Below are 25,671 nucleotides of genomic sequence, written 5' to 3' on the forward strand. Positions count from 1 at the left end.
CAGACTAGTGTCCCAGAGAAAAAAAAAAAAAAAAAAAAAAAGCGGGGGGGGGGGGGAGAGAGAATCGTCATCTGAACCAGACTGGGACAAACCCTCAACATTCTTTAAAAAACCCACCATATCTTTTCAAGTATGGTTTTGGTGGATTAGTTCTCACGAAAACAAGTTTAGGGTTAAAAAAAATCTAACTACTAGATTAGCAACTGCATAATCTATTTTCACGCCTCCCAGACGATTGAGATCATAGGCGTTAATCGAGGTCACCTCCTACCCAAGTTATGAGTGGAGAGTTCCGTGTGTAGGGGTGCCTGGGTAGGGTGGGAAGAAGAGATCTCGTCTGCACGGTGCTGTGCTTTCTTATTTGCACGGTCTCTCAGCGGGGCTGGTAACCTTCCCCAGAGAAACCTTGTGTATTTAATGGTCCCGAAAGGGTTTTGTTTTGTGTCTGAACAGATTGCTAAAGAAATGAATCCGGCCAAATTAAAAAGAGAGAAAGACAACCCCTAGGTGGCGTAAATTGGAAAACAGGATTGATTTGGAAACTGTGCGAATTTATTCCAAACTGCTCAAATTCAAATAGCCCCCGGGAGCAGATCTCTAGGGGCTGGCAGGCACAACCGAGAAGAAAGGGAGGAGGGGGAGAAGATGACGCAGAGTGGGAGCGAGAGGTGAGCTGAGAGGCTGCCCTGGCTGGAGAAGTGGAGAAGAGCTAAAACTTCCTCAAAACTTTATCGGGGGGAGGCAGAGGAGGGGATCGCGGCGAACCGGGGGGTGGAGCCGCCAGGGGGAGTTAATCTGCGTTAACATCCCGGCACTGCCGCCCCTTTTCCCACCACCACGGCACTCGCAGGAGCCAGGCAACAGGCTGGGGAGATCAGCGTGTGTCGGAGGGGAGGGCCAGGCAGGCGGCTGGCTGCCTTTTCTTCCCCCGCTCCCTGGAGGAAGCCCTGGGCGTGACGTGCGTGGCTCGGAGGGGGGCCCCGGTGCAAGCTCCCCCCCTTCCCCAGACAGGGGGAGGGAAGAGGGGAGGAGTGATCTGGGCAGAGCCGGGGAGCGGGGCTGTGCGCGCTCAGAGAGCCGGGGGACTGGCGGGAGCTGCTGCTGCCGCACCTGGTGCGTTGTGACAGGGCAGGGCTCGGAGCAGGGGTCCAGCCTCCAGCCCGGCACCGCTCCCCGCCGCGGGGCTCTGGGTTGGCTGCAGTTCACCAGCGCGGCTGCCCCTCTCTCCTTCCTGCGCTTGCCGGGCCGGTGGGTGGCAGCGGCGGCGGCTCTGCCCCGGCCCCCATGGCTTCAGCCGGCAGCGGGATGGAGGAGGTGCGCGTGTCTGTGCTGACCCCGCTCAAGCTGGTGGGGCTGATGTGCATCTTCCTGTCGCTGTGCCTGGATCTGGGAGCCGTGCTGAGCCCGGCCTGGGTCACGGCCGACCACCAGTATTACCTGTCCCTGTGGGAGTCCTGCCGCAAGCCCGGCAACTTGGACAGCTGGCTCTGCGAGTCCACCCTGCACAGCGGTGAGCTACAGCATCCTCCTCCCTTCCCTGCCACCCTCTCCCCAGCAATGCTGCCTGTAGCCACCCCTCCCCAGCATCTCCCCCAGCCATGCAACCCCCAGCCACCCATTGCGATCCCACCCTTAAGCCGCCGGCAGCACCTCTACCCCAAGTCACTCCTACCGAGCCATCCCACCCTTCATCCACCCCTACCCAGCACGCCACCCTTCAGCTGCCCATGTCTACCCTTACCCAGCCAGCCCTTCTACCCCAAGTCACTCCGACCTAGCCACGCCACCCTTATCCATCCCCCACCCTTCAGCCGTCCATAATATCCAACCATACCCAGCTTTCCCACCCATGATACCCTAGCCATTCCACTCCACCACTCCTACCTAGCACTACTCCACCCAGTCTACCCCAGTCCCCTAACCTTCCACCCTGCACTGTATCCTCATTTGCCTGCCTATCCGCCAGCATTGTCTCCAAATCCCATTCCCCCTCCGTAGCCAGCCTGCATCCCAGTCTCCCTCTCTGCTGCCTCTCCTCCTCAGTGCTGCATCCCAATCCCAGTCCTCTCCTATCTAGTAATGCAGTTCAGTCTCCCTTGTCTCCTTTAGCGCTGCCTTCCAGGTTCCACTCTGCCATACTGCATCCCAGTCCTGCACCTCTGCTCCTACTCATCCATCTCGCTAGTTCCAAATGGATAGATAAGTGATTGTCTAAATAATGCATATGTGCCGAGAGCGCCACAATTCCACGTACCACCAAGCCCTTTCTCTATTTTCTCCCACGGGGGGAGAGATAGCTCAGTGGTTTGAGCATTGGCCTGCTAAACCCAGGGTTGTGAGTTCAATCCTTGAGGGGGGCCACTTAGGGATGTGGGGTAAAATCAGTACTTTGTCCTGCTTGTGAAGGCAGGGGGCTGGACTCGATGACCTTTCAAGGTCCCTTCCAGTTCTAGGAGATAGGATATCTATCCCTTTCTATTTTGTGGTCAGGGAGGCAGGAGCGGGTTAAGAATGGGTAGTTTCTGTAAATCAGCTAGGTGGCTGCATTTGTCTTTGCTGTGCCAAAAGGTCCTGAGTTTTGGTTAGTTCTGGTTTTTGACCGCTGGTGGTTGTTCACCAAAGAAGGAGCAATTTTTATATCGCCTCCAAAGTAACCAGCAGGATCTGCCTGTAAAGTTGGGGCTTCCAGCCCAGTGATCTGCAGATCAGCCTAGATAAGAAATCGGTTTTTGTTTTGTTTTGTTTTTTGTTTTGTTTTTTTACTTTGTCCTGAGCAGACACCCTCTGGATTCTGTCATCCCTTTGCTCCTCTCTGCCCCCCTGGTTATGTGTTTCCCTTCTTAGCAAGTGTATGTCCTTTCCAGGAAAGCTACACTACCTGCAGGGCCGCCGATGGGGGCGGCGGGGGGGAGAGGGCAAAAGGGGCAGCTGCCCCGGGGCCCGGCCATCTAAAAGGACCCGGGGTTCCGTCCCGGCTGGAGCCCCGGCAGCGTGGAAGGACTGGCTGGGGAGGCTGACCCCCAGCCCCGCCCCTTCCGCCCGGAGCCGGCCCCCCATACCGGCAAGTCTTTTATCTTACTTTCACCCCTGCCTTTCCTCTCCTTTCATATTCCTTTCGCCCTATAATCACGTCTCTCGTTTGGGTCTATTGGTGTTTCTTCAGTTTTTTGCCTCTTTTGTTAATGGATGGGGGAGAGGGGGCACCTTTCCTATTTAAAAACTGCTTGGGATACTCGGAAACGGTCTGTGAATGAAACAAACAAGCTGTCTCTTGGATTCCATTCGTTTAAAAAATCTGCTTTTTTACGGGTTTTTCTAGGCTTCGTTGCAAAAACTTCTGGAGTCCCAATGGAAACATTTACAAGTTAAATCAAAACCCGCACAGAAAAAACTGCTAAAGCATCTATTGGTGTCAGTCTTTGCCCTCAGATTTTTGGTAACCGTGCAAGGGAAGAGATCATTAGCTGTTAGCCTGGTTTTGTACTGTATGTTTTTAATGCATGAATTTCTTCTTTTCCTGGCTTCTCTGAAATCTTTTTGTAGTTCTCAGAACCAATCTAAGCTCTTCTTGAAAACAATATTACAGAATTCCCTTCGTTGGTTGTCTTAAATTATTTTATTCATTGTCAGTGTCTGGGGTAACGTATGGTGGGGTTTAGTGTTATTTGTTTTAGACTGTGTAATGCAAAAATTACTCTTAAAAATGTCATCTTGGTTCAGTTACCAGGGAATTTAAACAAACTTTGGAGGACAGCTTTCTTTTCCTTCTTCAGGATAAATGTAAATTTATGTAGGAATGTCAGCTTCGAAGTGTCTCCTTAGCAACGAATCCTTTGCCCCTTCTCAGTGTCCTGAAATAATATCCCCTTGATTGCATAAAGACTTTTCAGATGGCTTCATCTCCTCCCCCCCTTTTTTTCACTGTGTGTTTGCCCCTTCCCCACAAAAGAATGTGGAGAATTAAAAGAAGCTGGACAGTGCAAAGCAGCATTTGAGGGTTGTTAATCTGTCTCTAATTGCTTTGTCAGTCATCTACCTTTTCTATTTTTATGGAAGACAGAGGGAGGCAGGTGGGTGGAGAAAGGGGGATGGGTTAAGATGTCAATGCAGCCTTGCTGGACAGTGCATGTTAAAAATCAAAGCAGATCTGCTGCCCTCGCCTGACCCTTTCTCTACCCCTTGCAGAAATTCTTGACTGTTCGATTCTATTCCAGTTCTTTGAAACAGCTTTGCTCATTTTCCTTTAAGGAGAGCCAGGTTTCACAAGCTACTGGGGAAGAAATGAATGATTGTTTTATTTGAGGTGACTAGAACAAGACCTTTACTTTCCTCATGTTTGGCACATGATCCTGCTCTCAAAGGGAACCTGAAATATGAGAAACTGTGTTGTTCTTTCTGCCCCACTTCTCTTCAGAGCCAGATACAACCCATTAAAGTCAATGGAAAGGCTCCTGCTGAATTCAGTGAGAGTTAGATCAGACCCATATTCCATGACATCATGAGTTCTTGCTTAATATTTGAAGTGCAATTTCTTACTACATGAAGAATATAGTAAGCAGTAAATTTTGGAAACTTTTGTCATAACTAGGCGTAGGGTCCCCAACTGCTGTCAAAAGAGCTACTTTGTTGTGTTTGTATCAAGGAATTTACAGAGAGTGATTGCATGGGCAGTAACCCAAAATAATTTCTTTTGCCTGTTTTCATCCATGTCAATACTTCCATCACTTGGCATACAGTATACATCTATTCTTGAGGATTCTAAGCACCCCATGTCTTTCTTAGCATTGTTATACTTAGAGCTGTGTGAATACTTCCTAGTATTGCCAGCCCTATGTGTTCAAAAATCATGAGTCAGGCCAACAAAATCACGAGATTGGCTTAAAAAGCATGAGATTTTTTAAAAATGTAAATACATTTTAGGGTTCTTTGTATTTGCCTCCTGGCTTTTGAGTCATTAGGGTTCACTTGGGTCATGTTTTCGATTTTTTTCTCAGCAACCCTGAGGGGGCTAGAACCTTAATTTAGTTTTCAAATGAAAGCTGATATTCTTACCTAATCACACATCTCCAGAAGCTAGGGCTTTAAGGAAAAGTCACAAAGTATCACAAGACTTCCAATACAATTGCAAGAGTTGGTTACGCCAATTAAGTATTTTAGGAGTTGTGCTGCAATACAAATTTTGTCTGGGGCAAAAACTTAACATGCAGAGTTTTGCCTATGTGCAAATCTGGCTGTAAATTTTTTAAAACGTCATCCTTCTGATTTTTAAATATGTGGGACTAAAACCAAGGATTTACAGGATTCGGATGCTTTCTTTGGCTTTGTTTTTAAACAGAATCTTGCAGATTATTATTCTGATGTGGGTTAGGCTCTTCTTAAATTATAATGTGTTTAAGGCAAAAGAAGTTCATGTTTAAATAGGGGTTATTGAGCATGCACACTTAATTTCTCATGACATTTCTATATAATGAAATGCATCTTATAAAAAATGGTATGACACGTCTATATAGCTTGGGTTCTTTTTTTACAATAGACCTTAGCCAACATATGCTGTCAAATCAAAAATACATATAAATATGAACTGGTAAACAGATCAGTTCTGAAGGAACCATTTATATCAGGTAAATGTGTATTTTGGTTTAAATATATACATCTGTATTTTATAGACCAAAATGGCTCCTCGGGGAGCATTATGGCTTATTGCATCAATAATACACATAAAAATATTTATGAATATAAATGAATATAGTTAACAAGTGTAAAGCCTTTCTGGTTTATAGGGCAAATATTAATTCTTTTTAGTAAACCACCTAAATACACATATTTGCAACATTTAATTCCTTTTAAGAAAATTATACTCTTTACAACCTTTCATGAAGGTTTAAAAGACAAAACAAACCCAAGGGAATAAATACAACAAGGTCTTTATAGATGTTTAAATTTAGTACTCAGAATTCATTGAAGGTAAGCTGATAATCCATCCTTAACTTGGAACATAGTGCATATTAAAAATTATTTAACTGTAGTTTTGTGCTTAAAATCCTATTCTAATGTAATAAGCTGTTCTTAAAAAAATGAAGTAAAACTGACTGTCCTTGTTTGGTGTCAGATCACTTGCATGACTTTAACCTAAATTATACACTAGGTGAAAATTTCTAAAGTAACATGGTCAATAGTCTTGGATGACACATACATGCTTATTTTGATTCTGAGCAATTGCGTCAAAGCAAAGTTGCTAGCTCGAAAGTGACTTTGTCCTTGGAAGCTATGGATCTTTGCTCTAAGTGAGTAGGTATTGACACATATTTGCAAAAAGCTCAGCAAGATAGGTAGTCACTACAGTACCCTCTTCTGGCTTGCTATAAAGTAGCATAAGCAGAACAAATGTAATTTTATTAAGTCTAAAAAAAGGTAGTTAAACAGGAATGGAAAATTAATACTCAGTCCCATAGCTAACATGAAAACTTCTGTACTTTACTGATGTATCCAAAAAAGTTATATGCCAAACTAAATAAAATGCAAGTGCAGCTTATTTCTCTCTTCTGCCTTGACAGAAAATTGATTTTTAGTGTTTTTTCTTAACAGATTTCCATAATTCCAGAACATACACATTCTCCCCCCCCCCCCAAAAGGAGTAATACTGACCTATAAGGATACACACATTTTCAGCATTCTTTTCTGTCAGTGGTAAAGAAACATTAATCCTCATATAGTAATTCAAAATATCAGGTTGGAGCTAAGGTGCCTGTTGGGTTATTTAATCCATCCTTCAACAAGCTCACCTCTTTTAAATTGGCAGTTTACATGGACTCAGTATAAAAGTAAAAAGCTTACTTCAAACCTGCCACCAATGAAGTTCTGTTAATAATAATTAGTGTTTATATAGTGCTTGAAATATATTTGAAGTGCCTTAAAATCACTAACTAATTAATCATCCCATCAGCCACATAGTGTAAGTATGTTCCCTGTTTTATGGGTAGGAAAACTGACAAAGTGACTTGTCCAAGACCATGCTCTGGCTAACAGAGCCAGGATTAGAGCTCAGGGTCTTTTCACAGCAAATCCTATGCTCATTCTTCTAGGCCACACATGTTCCCACTACAGCATACCATGAAACACACTGTTTCAGGCCTTTTGGAGTGAAAAGCCAAAGGCAAACATGTTCTCCAGTCACCCAAGTTGGAAGCATATACATGGAACCCAGCAATACTCCCGCTAAGCAAACACATAAGGGGTGTGTGTGTGCATGTATTCAAATAAAGAAAGACACCCAACAGTTTTTTTTCAAAGCAAGAAAGATATTTTCAGTAAAGTGTCTCCTAACAACTGCTTTTGTGCATTATCACTTTTTAAATTATAATGCTTACTTTTCTATTAAAGGGTGCTTATTTGAAAAAAAAAAAGTGGTTTCAGAAATTTGATGCTCGTAAAGCTAGTGATAATAGAAGTGATTAAATATTTGATGAGACGTATATTTAGAACCAAGTGGACTGTAACCTTGGCCAAAGGTGATCACATAGGATCCAATCTAACAAGTAAGAGGGGGTAGGGTCCGTCAGGTTGTATTGCTTCATTCATTTTTTGCTTGCTCCAGATTAGTAATATTAAGACCATCATTTTGATGGAAAATGCTCTTTGAGTGATTTTGAAGTGCTGATAGTTTTTCACAGGGTACAGTGAAATGAGTTTTACAAATGTTAGGAAAAAATTGCCCGTTAGCTTTAAGCACTCTGCTAATTCTGGTAAATAATGATACTTCTGGGAAATAATGACATTCATATTGCAATGTGAAGTGTATTTCTCTCATCTCCCCCGCTCCCATTTCTAGTTGTTGAAATATTACAAGCCAAATGCATAGGTGTGTATATAGGAGCTCAGAAAAGGAGAGATTAGATTCTTTTTACCTTGAAAAGTATGTCTTCACTCTTTGTCTCCCTCCCTTTCTCTGCATTAGCTACATGTAATTCTAAGGTTTCTAGGTTTCTGTAACTATTGGAATGAATGCCCAGAAATTAGTTTCAACACAATAAACATTCTATATGAATCTCAGAGCAAGGTCGTGTATCTGGGGCAGAAAATTCCTAGGCATACATTACACGGTGAATAAATTATAGATTCCATGATTTCCTGTAATACTGTGCTTGTCTTGTAGTCTGAAGATTGGTTGGCTGAAGTGATGTCTGATGTATAGCACCTTTCAAAAAAAGTGTTAAGCATTTCACATCAAGTATATCTTCTTTCATCTGATGAAAACACTTTTTTCCTCATTACTTAAAGAATAGTCCCACAAGGTCTTAGAAGCTTGTGTTCCGTGAGGTTGGAAAAGCGAGAGCAGCTGGCTTAAAAAGGAAAAGTTGTATCCAATTGTTTTGGGGGATTTTTTTATTAAATAAAAATTGTTTTACTTTCCTCGGGAGCAATACATCAATGGCCAAATGATCAAGTGCATGGTACATCTCAAGTTGTTCATACATCTGTAAACTTATGCATCCTGGCACCATTTTTTTTTTTTTTTTTTTTTTTTTACATGCAAACCTGTATTATTTACCGACTACTAGATGTTAATATCTTTGGGATAGATTTGACTTTCTTCTATAAAGACTAAGGGTAAATGATTAGAGCTAGCTGGATATATACACACAAGCAGCAGTCACACCCCATGACTGCAGTGTAGACATATCCTAAGTCTAATTGAAAATAGTGGGACTTAGGCTCCTAAGTCATCTAGGTGCTTTTGAAAATTGTACTGCAAATCCTGTTTGTGTTCTGCAAAACTCCTATTGACTAAGGCCCTGATCCTGCATGCTGCTTTGTGCAAATGGATCTTTGCACAGACCCCCATTGATTACAGTGCCATTTCGGATAAACACTGGGTGCTGCCTGCATGGAGCAAGTGTTGTATTAATTTAGATGGAATAAATGGACAAAAGGTGTTAACGTAACCCAGTCACTGTCAAACATTAAAAACATGTTAAATAAGGTCCAGGGTTTGGCATGCAGAGACCTTAGCACTATGGCAAACAAACCATTAAAATTCTTTTTAAAAGCTTTATTAAAGATACAGAAAATAAGGAAAACCAGTTAAAGCATTTGGAATGTAACATAAGACTTTTATTTTAACAACATTCCTTATTCTCTTTCCCTTTAGCTGGAGAGAATCTTACAAGGAAAAAACCTCTAGTTTGACAGTCTCTCTGACGGTGTTAAAGCTAGGGTGGCCTGGTGCCCAGTTTTTGACCGGAAAATCTGGTCGAAAAGGGGACCTGATAGTGTCCGGTCAGATCTATTGACCGGACACCAAAAGTCAGCTTACTGCAGGCAGGGGAGGCAGGGAGGCAAGTCCTTCCCAACCCGGGCTGAGGTGGGGGAGAGAGGGGAAGAGCAGTGAGCGACAGGGGGAAGGGAAAAGAGGAGCGAACGGGGCCAGGGCCTCAGGGGGAAGGGGCAGAGCAGGAGTGAGGACTCGGGGGAAGAGACAGGGCAGGGGTGGTTCCGCCACTCCTGCTGGAGTGTCCGGTTTTTAAATATTACAAAGTTGGCAATCCTAGTTCAAGATAGTAATAACTGTCTTCCTGCAGTGGTTCTCAACCTGTGGCCCGTGGGCCACTTGCGGCCCAATCAGCACACAGCTACGGCCCATGTGACATCCTCAGGGCCAGACCTGTAGTATATATATTGTGTGGATGCAGCTCAGATAACACACAAAAAGCTGCATATGCAACCCACAATGGTAAATGGGTTGAGAACCACTGTGAGAGAAGAAGTTAGTTAAAATGGGCTGAAGCTGCTCCTATTAGAGTCCGATCCCATTTCATCCCAGGTGGTGTTTGGGATTAAGCTGGAGCCGGTAGAGGTGGCAATGTCATCTGGGTCCCTCTTTCTGGCCTGGTCTGGTTGGGACATCTCTCAGAATTAGGATGAAGAAGGTCTGGGCAGGGCCGGTGCAAGGAACTTTTGCGCCCTAGGCGAAACTTCCACCTTGTGCTTCCCCCCCCCCCCCCCCAGCCCTGCGGCAGCTCCCCGTCCCCAGCTCCCCCCCCCCCCCCGGGGAGCCGTGCGGCAGCTCCCCACCCCAGCTCACCTCTGCTCTGCCTCCTCCCCGAGCACGCTGCCCCCCGCTCTAATTCTCCCCTCCCAGGCTTGCGGCGCCAAACAGCTGATTGGCGCCGCAAGCCTGGGAAGCGGGAGAAGTGGAGCAGCCGCTGCGCTGGGAGAGGGAGTCTGAGCCGCACGTGTCAGCGCACTGCCGGCAGCCCAGCCCAGGAACGCTGTAAAAAAAAAAATTGGGGGCACCGCTTTTTGGTGCCCCCAAATCTTGGCGCCTAGGCAACCACCTAGTTTGCCTAAATGGTAGCACTGGCCCTGGGTCTGGGATCACAGCAAATGGTGGGGATGACAGTGAAGATCACTCCAGTAGCCTCCCTCTGTTTTTCCATATTTCCCCCCCAAAGCTCTTTGTTTAAGGACCCAGAGAGGGAGTGATGGATGGAATAGCCTATCTCCTCATATTTTGTCCACCAATTAGACCTAGTCTCTGACACAATTTTAGTTCACTGATTTCTGATTTCACACTTTTCTCATTTACTAAGATTTTAGTTCTCGTTTTCTTGTTTACTATGATTTAAAAAGTCTTGAATTATATCACTAGATCTTTTTGTTTGGATTAATTCAGTTTTTTGTCTCCCTTCCACAACTGTTCCCATCAACATTTATTATAGGTTATTGTTGACATTTTATGAACTTTTACATATCTTTTACAGTTGAGCTCACAGTTAGGCTAAATTTGTAGGCCCAACTATCACAACAGCAGTTTGTAGATTGGGGGCCTTAACTGGCATTTTATGTGAGTAAAACAAGTAATATTTGGATCTTTGTGTATAAAATACTTAGTCCTAGTTGAGTGCAGGGGACTTGACTAGATGACCTCTCGAGGTCTCTTCCAATTCTATGAAAATGGTAACTCTCCACCCCTTAGCTATGAGTCTTAAGTACGAAAATATATTCTGGAATATTTTGTTCAATTAATTAATAAATATGTTTCTTTTAATATGCCTTATTTGGAGTTTGGTATTTAATAAAATACTTATTGTCTCCACATTTTCTTGTTCTAAGATAGCAGCAGAACTTGGTGGGTTTGGTTTATAAAAATACTTCTGAATTTTCCCATGAGTGGCTGGTTTCAGTGCATCTGTAGACTTAGATAGCTGTACTGAGTGCCAAAATTCAGTTTCATGTCACAAACAGAGCAATGACTCAACAAAGTATTTGTATTCACCCCTAAGAAAACTATTTATACAGCCACAATAGTGCTGGTTCACAGACAATGGCTTCATGTAGACAAGATTGGCCTTAGGTAAAATATTCCCAAGTGCCTAAGAATCTGCTACAACATGCAAAGATCAAAAGGGGCAGCACCAGTCATGCATGATGATGAGAACAATATAAGCACATAAATAGCACAGAAAAGTCATCTATAGTATGGAGTGCCTGTGTAAGGGACTGCTATGGAGGTTTGCTGATGGAGTGACTTCACAGGGGTGTCTGTGCACCTCTGCAAGATGTGCAAAGGATCTCTGTGAAGAGAGCCAAAAGGACAGAGGCTGCAGATCCATCTTTATTTTGATCTTGGTGGCCCCAGTACTCTGCGCTCATAGCTGCGGAGATGGACTGCATAGCAGACCCATGGCCTGGCCCTGGCTTGGTGGGGATGGAAAGGTGGGGAGTGGATTTCACGTCGTTAACAGTTCTGCACTCTGCCTGCATAGAGTCCAAATAACCTTTCCAAGGAATTCTTTGCGCGTTCTGTGCTCCACTCACGTAGAGCCTACATACTTGGTCTCTATGTGGGTGGAGTAATTTCACCACAAGAGTTTTATGGTGGTCACGATATTCCTTTTACACCAATAACTCCACTGACTTCAATGGAGTTACTCCTAATTTACTTGGGTATGAGAAGAGAATCAGGCCTACCATGCTAGTCTTTGCATATGGATACTGTTAAGAAAAGAGATGACAAGTTTGCTGGTCAGAGAACTTTTTAGAAAGTATACTGTACTTTATGTTTTGCTTTAATGATGATTTATGTTTCTTTATGGTTAATTTGTTTTTGGAGGTTTGTAAATGTAGCAAAAGGAGAGATATATAGCTATTTATAACTGCACAAATCACTTGTTGACATTTTAAAGTAATTAGAAATGTTCTCATTATCTTATTTGCTTTATTAGTTAATTGCTATGACACTCAGTGGGTTATACTTAATTTCTTTTGCATCTGGTGTAGGTGTGTCAATTTTTCTGCATTTCACTTGGCACATTCTTTCAGGTTCATCATTCTTTGATCTAAATTCTGTATTACAAACTCTGAGGATGTGTACTGTTATTTAAATCTGTAGCAGGGTGCTAAACAGGAGGAGGCTGCGATGTGTCCTAGGTATAAGCTCTATTGAGAAGCTGAGAGAATATTAGAATAAGGAAAATAGTATTTTCTCTAATACTAAAGTTTCTTCTTGTTCAGCATTGGAAGAAAGAAATTCTTCTAATGTTTCATTACCACTGTCACAGTGACACAAATAATTTCGCTTATTTCATTCCTTACAAGCAGAGGGCTCAGTGGAGAACTTTTGTACAAATCAAATTTTGTACATCCTTGGCTTTATCTTTTATCTTTCTTGTTTTCCAAAAATAGATTAACTAAGTTTACTTACAGTATATGAAAGCGCTACTGTATGTTAATATTCAGTATATTACAATATGTATTTTCACAGCCACTTTCAATTCAGAATTCTGTGGAGAGAAAAATATTTTCTTTTTCAGGAATGCCCCAAAACACTGAAGTACTGAAACACAAAACATTTGCATGGCTCTTTCACATATTTACCATGAATGACCTCTTTATTAAAAGGAAATACATTTTTTATTCTCAGAAGTTTGAGACATTTTATCCTTCTTTTATGACTTCTGCTGATGTTATCCTAAAACTGAAGTACTATTTTGGCAAATAAATTGAACAAATAAAGCTATTTTTAATTAAAAATGAAGATATAGCTGAGTACTTAGGTTCACTTCACTTTACCGGGTAGCAGGGAGGAGAGTGATACTTTTCAAGGTCGAATTAACGTTGTGCTTATAAATAGCTAAAAAACTGGCAGAATTTCTAAATAGATATGAAACTGAAGTTATCCTCAGATAGGAAAAGGCAAAGACTTAAATATGAGTTGCAAGAAAGTGATTAATGTAAAAGGGGCCAGGACTATTTAATTGAGAAGAGCATTTGTATGTTAAAGGCTCATTTTCTGTTTTGTATGGCACATTCTGGATGATGAAAATATGTATGAAATTCTTCTGGTTAAAAATCACATAGACTTTGCAAATTTTGTGATACCCCTAAAATAATAACATTATTAATAAATCTCTTTGTTATAAAAACACCCACCAGGATCAGTGTAGGGGTGATTGTTTCCTATGGCATGTATAAATCACGAGTCAGGGCTCTTCATGCCTAGTGCCTGAGGTGTCCTTTCCAGTCCAGTCTCTATTTGAGCACATAGGAGCTTGCAGGGTTCTAGGTCCGGCTCAGTTACTCTCTCATATGGGGGCACTGGTTCTCTGCCCAGCTGCTGCTTCTCCCCCATAAGTACCATGCAGACCTATACCTGGCTTTATCGTCCAGCATCCCAGCCTGGACACAGGTGGCTCTGTGTACAGTCCCTGGGGATTCCTCTCTGCATCTAGCTTCTGTGCAGCTTCTGGCTAGCCATGCAACTTCTGCTTCAACTTCCCTGACCTCAGTGGCCATATAGCTGCCACTTCCAAACAGAGCCCAGCCATTTCCTGGTTCAGGACCGTTCCCCTTTCCTGGCCAGGAGAAAGGAGATCTGAAGTGGGGAGAGGGCTGATAGGAGTTGTAGTCCCCTTGCTTAGCATATCTATCCCAGAGGCATTTCATGAGGAATGTCTAGTTACATACTAGGTATGTTAATTGTGATCAAGCAGGTGTGAATTAAAGGCTAGATCATCGGGCTCAACGGGTAGTGATCAATGGCTCCATGTCTAGTTGGCAGCCGGTTTCAAGCGGAGTGCCCCAAGGGTCGGTCCTGGGGCTGGTTTTGTTCAATATCTTCATTAATGATCTGGAGGATGGCGTGGACTGCACCCTCAGCAAGTTTGCAGATGACACTAAACTGGGAGAAGTGGTAGATATGATGGAGGGTAGGGATAGGGTCCAGAGTAACCTAAACAAATTAGAGGATGGGGCCAAAAGACAAGGACGAGTGCAGAATCCTGCACTTAAGACGGAAGAATCCTATGCACTGCTACAGACTAGGGACCAAATGGCTAGGCAGCAGTTCTGCAGAAAAGGACCTGGGGTTACAGTGGATGAGAAGCTGGATATGAGTCGACAGTGTGCCCTTGTTGCCAAGAAGGCTAACGGCATTTTGGGCTGTACAAATAGGGGCATTGCCAGCAGATCGAGGGACGTGATCATTCCTCTCTATTCGACATTGGTGAGGCCTCATCTGGAGTACTGTGTCCAGTTTTGGGCCCCACACTACAAGAAGGATGTGGAAAAATTGGAAAGAGTCCAGCGGAGGGCAACAAAAATGGTTAGGGGGCTGGAGCACATAAGTTATGAGGAGAGGCTGAGGGAACTGGGATTATTTAGTCTGCAGAAGAGAAGAATGAGGGGGGATTTGATAGCTGCTTTCAACTACCTGAAAGGGGGTTCCAAAGAGGATGGATCTAGACTGTTCTCAGTGGTTGCAGATGACAGAACAAGGAGTAATGGTCTCAAGTTGCAGTGGGGGAGGTTTAGGTTGGATATTAGGAAAAACTTTTTCACTAGGAGGGTGTTGAAGCACTGGAATGGGTTACCTAGGGAGGTGGTGGAATCTCCTTCCTTAGAGGTTTTTAAGGTCAGGCTTGACAAAGCCCTGGCTGGGATGATTTAGTTGGGAATTGGTCCTGCTTTGAGCAGGGGGTTGGACTAGATGACCTCCTGAGGTCCCTTCCAACCCAGATATTCTATGATTCTATGACACATTTAATGTAATTCTTTACTTGTTACTAACAACAGCTTAGATTTCAAAACTGAAATAATTTTAAAACCTAATTTACTTATTACTTTTCTTTTTGCATTTCTCTCAGCTTGTCCAATGAAAATCAATTAAGTCAGTTTCACTTTTGTTCGTGACCAATTTCAGGTTCTCAGTGTTGCCATGTTTGTGTTGCAAACACTTTATGAGTGAAAATAACTTTTCTTTTAAGCTTTAAAATACCCTGGAAATATTTCAATTGGGTTTAGATTTTTAAAAAGCTATTCTTTCAAAATCTAAGTATCTAAATTTGGGTTCAAATTTGAGGAGACCATTCTTTTAAATCCCAAATTATATAAGATGTCTACCATTTAGGCATAGTGAAAAGACTAGCACAGTTTCTAACAACTTTGTTGCAGTCACCAAAGTCTTGCTCTGTTGGTTGATGTGATGTACTGCTATGATGTACTGTACTATTACAATGTAAGTGGATCATGTTTCAGAACCAATACAACTAATACTGGTCAATAAGGCCTCAATTTTCAAACTTTCAGTCACATCCATCACTTTATACATGTGAGTAATCACACTGAATCACACTGAATTTAAATCTTTTAGTCTGGAAAATAAGTGTTTGTCAACATTGATTTGTCTGCTTACAGCCCATATCAGTAATGAAACATGGTGGTATCGTTGTTTTTAACCTTTCCAAAATCCATAATGTGTCTGAGCTGGTGGCTAAGATGTTAGCCCAAGTTCACATCTTGTACTTGGACTATTGTTACCACTTGATTTGTCTTCCTGCCTTATCTATTACCTATTTGCAATCCCTTTGGAAAGCAGTAGCATTCTTAACTTTCTCATCACCTTGTAGCTCCAGTGTCACACACCTTTATTTAAGGAGACATTCTGGCTTCTGATCATCCTGAAGAACATGTAATCTCTTGTTATTTGTAAGCATTGAAAATTTTCATTCCTTAGCGTCTCCATGTGTATGCAGTTTGATTTATACTTGCACTCTTGGGTGGGCTTTACCTTCTGGGTGAGATGAATTACTTGTCTTGTCTTTGTACCAGTGCAATTTTTAAGTGTAGGGTTTTCTCTGATGTGGTTCCATGTTGGTGGGATGCTCCTCCATTTGATATCTGTGGGTGCTGCTATGTTTATATATTCATTTTGCACAGCATTCTGTTACTAGGAAAGTGTCTGTCTTATAAATCAGTAACATAATAATCATTTAAAATTTTCATTGTCATATCAGCATTAATCAATCAGTCCTTGTAACACTCCTGTAGGTAAATAAGACAGTATTTCCATTTCACTAATAGAAAAACACACAGAGAGAGTAAATGACTTCTTTAACTGCATATATTGAGTCAGGGTAGGAGACTTGAACAGTTCCTGGTTCCCAGGCCCATAGACAGTCCAATATCTGAACCTCAGTCACCGAGGACCTGTCTTCATTGCTACAAATTTCTCTAATGTAACTGCATCTATATAGTTACACTGGCGCAGACCCATTAGCAAAGAGATGTTCCACTCATACATGACTTACTGGTGATTTACTGGGATTAGTCATGCGGGTGGTAAGCCCCTCTTCAGGTTATTGCAGAGTGTCTACTTTATGGGTTTGAATCAGTTGTGTACTATGTATATATTGTTTTAATGTAGTATGTATTTACACTGGCATAAATACATCAGTGTAGTTACAGCAGTTCAAACTTCACCATTGTAGACAGGGCCTAAGAGGCATGTCCTTCTTGCTCATTTCTATGTGTGAGAAACTGAAATTCACAGTATCACCTGAGCATATGTCTTCCTAATGATTGCTTAGCTAAGAAAACAAAGAATAAATAGTTTGAAATATTATTTTGGGTGATTTTCAGTAATTAAAATGACAAAATATATGCATAAACATTTAAGTAGCATGACAATAAAACATGCACAAATATGGCTTTTCAAAAAACAATATCCGGTGGACATAGTGTACTTAGATTTCCAGAAAGCCTTTGACAAGGTCCCTCACCAAAGGCTCTTACGTAAATTAAGCTGTCATGGGATAAAAGGGAAGGTCCTTTCATGGATTGAGAACTGGTTAAAGGACAGGGAACAAAGGGTAGGAATTAATGGTAAATTCTCAGAATGGAGAGGGGTAACTAGTGGTGTTCCCCAAGGGTCAGTCCTAGGACCTATCCTATTCAATTTATTCATAAATGATCTGGAGAAAGGGGTAAACAGTGAGGTGGCAAAGTTTGCAGATGATACTAAACTACTCAAGATAGTTAAGACCAAAGCAGATTGTGAAGAACTTCAAAAAGATCTCACAAAACTAAGTGATTGGGCAACAAAATGGCAAATGAAATTTAATGTGGATAAATGTAAAGTAATGCACATTGGAAAAAATAACCCCAACTATACATACAACATGATGGGGGCTAATTTAGCTACAACGAGTCAGGAAAAAGATCTTGGCGTCATCGTGGATAGTTCTCTAAAGATGTCCACGCAGTGTGCAGAGGCGGTCAAAAAAGCAAACAGGATGTTAGGAATCATTAAAAAGGGGATAGAGAATAAGACTGAGAATATATTATTGCCCTTATATAAATCCATGGTTCGCCCACATCTCGAATACTGTGTACAGATGTGGTCTCCTCACCTCAAAAAAGATATTCTAGCACTAGAAAAGGTTCAGAAAAGAGCAACTAAAATGATTAAGGGTTTAGAGAGGGTCCCATATGAGGAAAGATTAAAGAGGCTAGGACTCTTCAGTTTGGAAAAGAGAAGACTAAGGGGGGACATGATAGAGGTATATAAAATCATGAGTGATGTTGAGAAAGTGGATAAGGAAAAGTTATTTACTTATTCCCATAATACAAGAACTAGGGGTCACCAAATGAAATTAATAGGCAGCAGGTTTAAAACAAATAAAAGGAAGTTCTTCTTCACGCAGCGCACAGTCAACTTGTGGAACTCCTTACCTGAGGAGGTTGTGAAGGCTAGGACTATAACAATGTTTAAAAGGGGACTGGATAAATTCATGGTGGCTAAGTCCATAAATGGCTATTAGCCAGGATGGGTAAGAATGGTGTCCCTAGCCTCTGTTCATCAGAGGATGGAGATGGATGGCAGGAGAGAGATCACTTGATCATTGCCTGTTAGGTTCACTCCCTCTGGGGCACCTGGCATTGGCCACTGTCGGTAGACAGATACTGGGCTAGATGGACCTTTGGTCTGACCCAGTACGGCCTTTCTTATGTTCTTATGTTCTTATGTTTTCATTTAGAAATGAAACTTCCTTTTTCACAAACTTCCTTTTTCACAGCTTCCTCTTCATTTCTTTCATCCATCATCCATACTGGAGGAGTCCTTCTAACTAGTTGTTGAAACCAACATGTGCTTAATGTTGAACATATTTTGTTTGCTTGCCTTTAAAAATAAATGTAAAGGTTCTGGGCAATTTATTCTTCTTGATTTGAGCTTATTCTGGTAATGTTTGATCTCTAAATACATGCTGAGAATGAGGTCCTAAATCAGTTCTTTGGTACAAAGTTAATAGTCATACACTTTGCTATTCTATTCCAAGTGAAATATCCGCACTAGATGTGCCAGACAGTGAGAGATCCAAAGTAGTCATAGCTCTTTCTCTCCCCACTAACTCATTGTAGGGATTTGTGTTGGTGATTATCTCTTTTCTAGTTCTGAATGACTGGAGTTGTTGCTATGATCCTCTTGCTTGATCCACATTGTTACAATGGGACTAAGGTTGAAATCCGCTTCTTTGCACATGGTCAGCACAAGGCCCCCTCAATTTCAGATTAAACCCTCAAATTAGGATTGCCTGGCCCTCTGCATGGGGTGGATTTTACAGTGTACAGAAATGCGTGATTCCAGATTGCCAAGATGATTGTGAATTATCACTGGGCCAATTCCTGCAGTTATATCTAAGGGCTGATCTACACTAACCCCGCAATTCGAACTAAGATACGCAACTTCAGCTACGTGAATAACGTAGCTGAAGTCGACGTACCTTAGTTCGAACTTACCGCGGTCCAGACGCGGCAGGCAGGCTCCCCCGTCGACTCCGCGTACTCCTCTCGCCGAGCAGGAGTACTGGAGTCGACGGCGAGCACTTCTGGGTTCGATTTATCGCGTCCAGATAAGACGCGATAAATCGAACCCAGAAGTTCGATTGCTTGCCGCCGAACCAGCGGGTAAGTATAGACATACCCTAAGTGAAACTCCCATTGACTTCATTGGGAGTCTTGCCAAAATAAGGATTTGCATCTAGAGTAAGGACTTTAGGATTTAGCCCATTCTGCTTATTACAGTCATTACTTTGGCACTGGGAAGTTTCTGGATTTATCCTTGTTTTTAGTTCAAAATGAATTCTTGCTTGTAATATCTCCCTCCTTCCTCTTAGTCTTATGATTCAGGTTATTGAATGTGTCTTTTTTTCTTCAAGAATTTTTTTTTGTGGCTACCTCACTTCCCATTTCATACTCATAAATGGGTGATCAGACCCCACAATGTTCCTCATGAGGGTCAGCCTTGACATGCTCAAGTCAAGGTATTAACTAGGGCTGTCAAGCGATTAAAAAAATTAATTGAGATTAATCGCACTGTTAAACAATAATAGAATACCATTCATTTAAATATTTTTGATGTTTTCTACATTTTCAAGTATATTGATTTCAATTATAACACAGAATACAAAGTGTGCAGCGCGCACTTTATATTTATTTTTTATTACAAATATTTGTACTGTAAAAACAAAATAGTATTTTTCAATTCACCTAATACAAGTACTGTAGAGCAATCTCTTTATCATGAAAGTTGAACTTACAAATGTAGAATTATGTACAAAAAAACCCCTTGCATTCAAAAATAAAACAATGTAAAACTTTAGAGCCCACAAGTCCACTCAGTCCTATTTCTTGTTCAGCCAATTGCTCAGACAAACAAGTTTGTTTACATTTGCAGGAGATAATGCTGCCCCCTTGTTCACAATGTCACCTGAAAGTGAGAACAGGTGTTCTCAGGGCACTGTTGTAGCTAGCGTCGCAAGATATTTACATGTTAGATGCGCTAAAGATTCATATGTCCCTTCATGCTTCAACCACCATTCCAAAGGACATGTAGAATAAAGGTTAATACTAGGGGAAAGCTGTAATTTAGATTGGACTAAACTAACACATGTTAACTAATCCTGATCTAATCTTGTCCTCTCTTCCTAAACTGGACAAAGCCAAAGACTCAACTCCTGCTGTTGTTTCTCAGGCAAAACCCCCAGTTGAATCTGGAGAAAGGATTGCAGGATTTGCCTTTTAACTTGTATCTATCATATGAAGCATTTTAAAAACTCCTGAAGGATTTGCACTCATTTAAAAAAAAAAATGGCTGTGAGTTTCCTCAGGTCTTGATATGCTCGGTACCCTTCATAGTTCTCCTTTTCCTCTGTAGGGGAAGTGTTTGTTGTTTTGCTGCAATTGTTTTTATTTCTTTCTCTTTCTAGACTGGCAGATAGCGACTCTCGCTTTGCTTCTGGGCGGTGCTACCATCATTCTCATAGCTTTCCTGATTGGTTTGATCTCGATCTGTGTGGGGTCTCGGAGGCGGTTCTACAGACCACTCGCAGTCATGCTCTTTGCAGCAGGTAAATAAACTAATCACTTCCAGAACTGTGTTTAAAATGTTATGAGCACAGCTTCACTTTCATGCAGTAGATGTCCACTGTAGTCATAATAGTTCAGAGACATTTTGTTTGTCTTATGCTAAATAGTATTAAGCATTTTTGGGATATCAATTTTGTAATAGGTCAATAATTTTTACATTTGCACTCTTGCAGCTTCTAAATCCAATGCAAACAAATAATTATTGTCTGAAGTACCTGCTGCATGAGGGACTGCAGGGAATAACTCAAAAGTATCAGTTTTTTGAGTAGGTTATTTTGTGTTGCTTTATGTCCCCCTTTTTTCTTCTTGAAGCCCATTCTGATAAGTTTTCATGTTTTTTTTTAAATTTTGAGATTGAACAATTAATTCGTAATGGTGAATGAACCCTTGAAGCCATAAAGATGAAAATAAATGGGATTAAATTTTAAAGGTGTTTATTTCTGCTCCTGCACCACCAGAGGAATTAATTTAATTGGTTAACTCTTAGTTATTAATTTTAATGGTTGTTGTATACTGTAAAGCTCTTCTTTGATTTTCAAAGCACCAAAGTGGAACAGTTTATGCAGAGATACAGGGAGACCTCAAGAAAGACCTTTAAAAACAAATAGGCCCCAAGAATTCTGCTATACAGTATATAATTGCCATACCAAATCCTGTCCTATTATGCATTCTGGTGTTTTTCAGCTTGGCCGGTAAATGATATATTCCCCCTCCCCCTCGAGATCCACCAAGCATGGCTTCCCTTCATCCTGTCAATCATATCTGTGCTGGAGCCAACAGATTAAGCCTCTCTGATAGCCCATAATGAAGAGACTGACAGATACATCTAGTCTGCTAGATGGATTTAAAAAAAGCCATTTTCAAGGATATGAAAAGATAGGCTTTTAGAATTTGAAGGGTATTTAGAGCTGAAACAAAGCTCTGGGGAAGGATCCTGCTGCCCCCTGCTGTATGTATTAATACAGTTGGCCTGCTGCAATTTAGCAGGGATAGGGACACACTTTTATGCATGTAATATTACTGTTTTCTGTCTCATTTGCTTTTACTGAGAAAATGCAAAATGGGTTCAGAAATCTTGAGTAGAAATGGATCTTTTTGATCTGTGTGTGAATTAACTGACTCATGCCCACTAAATGAATGCACTAGTCTCTCTCTTATTTTTTTTAAAAACTCACCTTCAACCATAACATTATAAAACACTCCAGGCAGTTAATTTCTAGGGAAATGGGATTATTGTACTTCTCTGGTGGTTTCTCATTTGGCCTTTGACTCCATGTCTCATAATACTGTGCAGTAATTGCCCAGAAATATACTGCCTATCATGACTTATTGCTTAATTAATATCTTATTAAATTTTGTAGCTTTTTCTTTTTTTTATAAAAGCCTTGCTTTCTCTTTTCGGAGAGAGCTGGAGAAAGAATCCCAATGTTTTCCACTGGGATTAAAATAAATTTGCTTGTTTATTACAACAATTCTGGTCTTCACACTTACCTACATCAGTATGACTATATTAATGCTCTACCATGTGGAAGATAATTTACCTGTTTCCTTTACCCTAGGTTGTTTGTATTTAAGAGCCATGGCCCAAAATGTGTTGGAGGGAGGGATATGGTGAGGCCAAGAAGAGCTGCCTGTGCAACGTTGCCTGGCAAATCTGTGGGGAATGGTTTTGGGATTTAATGCTGACGTTGTCATTTGTTCCTAAGGGTCACAGCTCTTTCAACTATCTTTGGAGTTGGACAGGGGCCAGGAATCACCTGCGAGACCTGTGATGCTATTGGGGACATCTAGGTTGGAGCACAGAGGCGTTTGCCTTCCATGCAGATGTCTCTAGATTCAGATTGTCTTTGTGGATTTCAGAATATTTTAGAGGTTGTAGGGTTCCAGCTCCAGGAACCTGCATGATTGTGCTTAAGAATTTATTCCCCCTCCCTTCAGATGGAGATATCTACTCCAGGTGGAACAAAAGAAGTGCCTAGAGCCACTGACTGTGTGTGGTGGGGGCAGATGAGAATGTGTAAGGATGGGAATCAGCCCACTCCATATCACATGGTGAGAGTGGCCTCCAGAGACTTTAGATTCTGGATAATTGTTGAGGGCTTTTGTGATTGGCTACCACTTTTATTTTTTTTCTCCCAGCAAAAGGCCTTAGCTAGTAAGTATGTGTGTGTGTGTGTGTAGTAGGATACTTGGGGAGTAGGAAGACAGAGGCACAACAGGTAATAAAGCAACCCTGGCTAATTATTGAGAGTGGGCCAACACAGGGCAGAAGGTTAGCTAGAACAGCAGATAGGGATAGTTTATGTTTTAGTACACATTTGAAATTAACAATGGGTAAGTAGAGGAGCAATTGAGGACAAGTTATATTTAAAAAAAATAAGAACAAAAACAAGCCCCTCCCCTACAAAACACCGTGAAGCAAACAAGATGCTAGTCAATCATCACCTGATCACTTTGCTTGTTTGTATATCCCACTACCCTTGGTATGTCTTGGCCTTTTAGTTTGTATACTCTCGAGGGCAGAGGCTGTCTCTTCCTCGTGCAGCACCTATAATAATGGAGCTCTCATCCAGATAGTTGTTTTTGAGCACTGGGCAATATAAGAAACTACTAATAAAGTGAGCAGGCAAATGCTGCCCCATGTTTGCAGGATGTGTCAGAAGCTTTACACACTGAAACTTGAAGTGTGTCCCCAAAGGGATTTCCATAGTAGGGCATTAGTTAGTTGTGAGTATTTAAGCATGATCTAGTTTTAGAATAATGTATATTTCATTTGTATTTTGAGTTACACTCTCTGGTAGGGGCTCCTGTCTTGGGTAACTACTTGTTCCAAACTCTTACTGCTTGTTTTGGGGCAGAGACTCATCCTACAGCCTTTAGAGAGACAGGAATTCACCCTGAAATCACTGCAACACCTTTATCAGCAAACACACAGTCCAAGTGCCCTTTTGACATCAGTCCCTCAGCCATGGTGTCAGGGCCTGTATTTCCTCTAAGCTGTGTGCTGCGGCATCCGCTCAGGACTGATTGAAGTGCCGCGCAGTTGATTAGCAGAGCCGCTCACATCCAGCTGGCAGCGTGTATTCAGGTGCCTCCCCCACCCCCAGTGCTTCACGTTGCTCCTGCCCTCTGCCTTGGAGCCCCTGCTGCTCCTGGGACTCTCCTGCTGGCTGTGCAGAGTGGATGGGGAGGGGGATGCTGATATCAGGATGTCCCCCTGCCCCTGTACTCCAGCAGGGGAGAGGGGACAACCTCGAGGGTCTGAGGTCTGAATGCTGTTCCAGGCGGTGAGTGAGTGCCTTTACCTTAAAGAGACAGCGCACGGTCTCTCAGAGACTTCCCCAGCGCACACAATCTCTGTCTGTCTCTCTCTGTCCTCTCTCTCTCACACACGCAGTCTGTATGTCTCTCTGTATACACACACACACACACACACACACACAGTCTTTCACACTCATCTCCCAACACATACTTGTGTTATTGTTGTTTGTTGTTACTTCTTAGTACTTCCTGCAGTGAACATATATTCTCTGTAATTTTAGTTTTTCAAAGTGTTATTTTAGTTTTTTGACTGGTCTATGCATTTCATATTTTTTATTTAATGCTTTGAGTAGTGAGTTCTAAAATGCCTAACCTTTCCTGACTAGAGTAATTATCTCTATGGTAACTTTTAAAAAATATATATTATATCTAGGTATTTTGTTTCTACTGGTGGCGCACATCCGTACATTACCTCGGTGCACATAACAAAATTTATTTCACACCTGGATGGAAAAAATTAGAGGGAATATTGGTCAGGGCTCCTACTTATCTTTGTGTTCTGACCAATCCTTGCATACTGTTTCTGTGACATAACCCAGGGTACAATCTGGACCACTGGACAGCTGTGTCTCCTCAATTCTCCAATCTGGGGTACCTTTTCCATTGCTTTGCCATGAGAGCAACCACTGCTGGTCTGCTCACACACAGCCTCCAGCATGTAAGTTACTCTAAGTTATACTGTCTGAGTGCTATAGCCAGACACTAATGAATTGCAATGCAGGGCAACACCAGTAAACTCCCAGTCCCAGACTTTCCCCCAGAAATGTGCATCTTATACTGCTCTGCACCTGCCCTGCTGGACAATACAAGCTCATATAAAGTCCGTCATTTCATTAATAGAAAATGATATGCTTGAATCCTGTTATCCCAAATGAAGTTTCCCAAACACTTCAGTCCAAACACACTGGCTTAGATAAAACAGATTTATTAACTGCAGAAAGATAGATTTTAAGTGATTACAAGTAATGAGGCATAAAAGAATTGGTTACAAAGAAACAAAAAGTAATACACAGCTTGTTAAGTTAGGTATTAGTTAAGTGACTTCAAAGCAAAGGTCTCGCTCATCACAAGTTCCCCCTGTCTTAGTGGCTGAATGTTTCAGTGAGGATCCCTCCCCAGTCCAATGCTACTCCTTTGTTCTTCAAGTGTTGCTGATGCCATTGGTAGAGAGAAAGGAAGAGATGATTTGGGGCGTTTGCTCTCTCATCTTGTAGTTATTTCTCTTGTGCAAGAATTGTCTCCAGCTGAGGTGCAGGAGACAGAAAGTCTGTGTGGACAGGAACCTCAAGTTGCTTCTTTGTCAAAATTCAGATTCTTTGCCCACAGCCTCTCTCATGCTGAAGAATGGCCACTTAATCAGGTGATGGTCCATTTGATCTTGTTGACACCTGGCTGAGGCATTGGCTAGCCTTTTGTCTCTGGAGAAGTGGTTTGTGACTGCACTCCGGAACATGTTGGAACATGTAATATCATACAGTGGAATTTTATAACTTCACATACTATGTGGCCACACATATTTTACCAAGACAATAATGATCAGCAAGCCATACGTTTTCAAATGATCCCTCACAATTCATACTTTGTACAAGTTTTACCATGATCCTCTAAAAGGTGTGAACATAGGGGTACACACTGTCACAGTTTCAT

At 41.9% G+C, this 25,671-nt stretch overlaps 1 protein-coding gene across 1 annotated transcript in view; it reads left to right on the forward strand.

Annotated features, from left to right (window-relative positions):
- The first annotated feature begins 1,284 nt into the window (after positions 1-1,284).
- TMEM47 (transmembrane protein 47) overlaps positions 1,285-25,671 on the forward strand; it is a 32,969-nt gene continuing 8,582 nt past the window's right edge. Inside the window, exons 1-2 of the mRNA XM_065397407.1 lie at positions 1,285-1,510; positions 20,544-20,684. Coding sequence (XP_065253479.1) covers positions 1,285-1,510; positions 20,544-20,684 — 367 coding nt within the window. The remainder of the gene's footprint in view (positions 1,511-20,543; positions 20,685-25,671) is intronic.

Source organism: Emys orbicularis, chromosome 1 (genome assembly GCF_028017835.1).
Source record: "Emys orbicularis isolate rEmyOrb1 chromosome 1, rEmyOrb1.hap1, whole genome shotgun sequence".
Classification (NCBI taxonomy): domain Eukaryota; kingdom Metazoa; phylum Chordata; order Testudines; family Emydidae; genus Emys; species Emys orbicularis.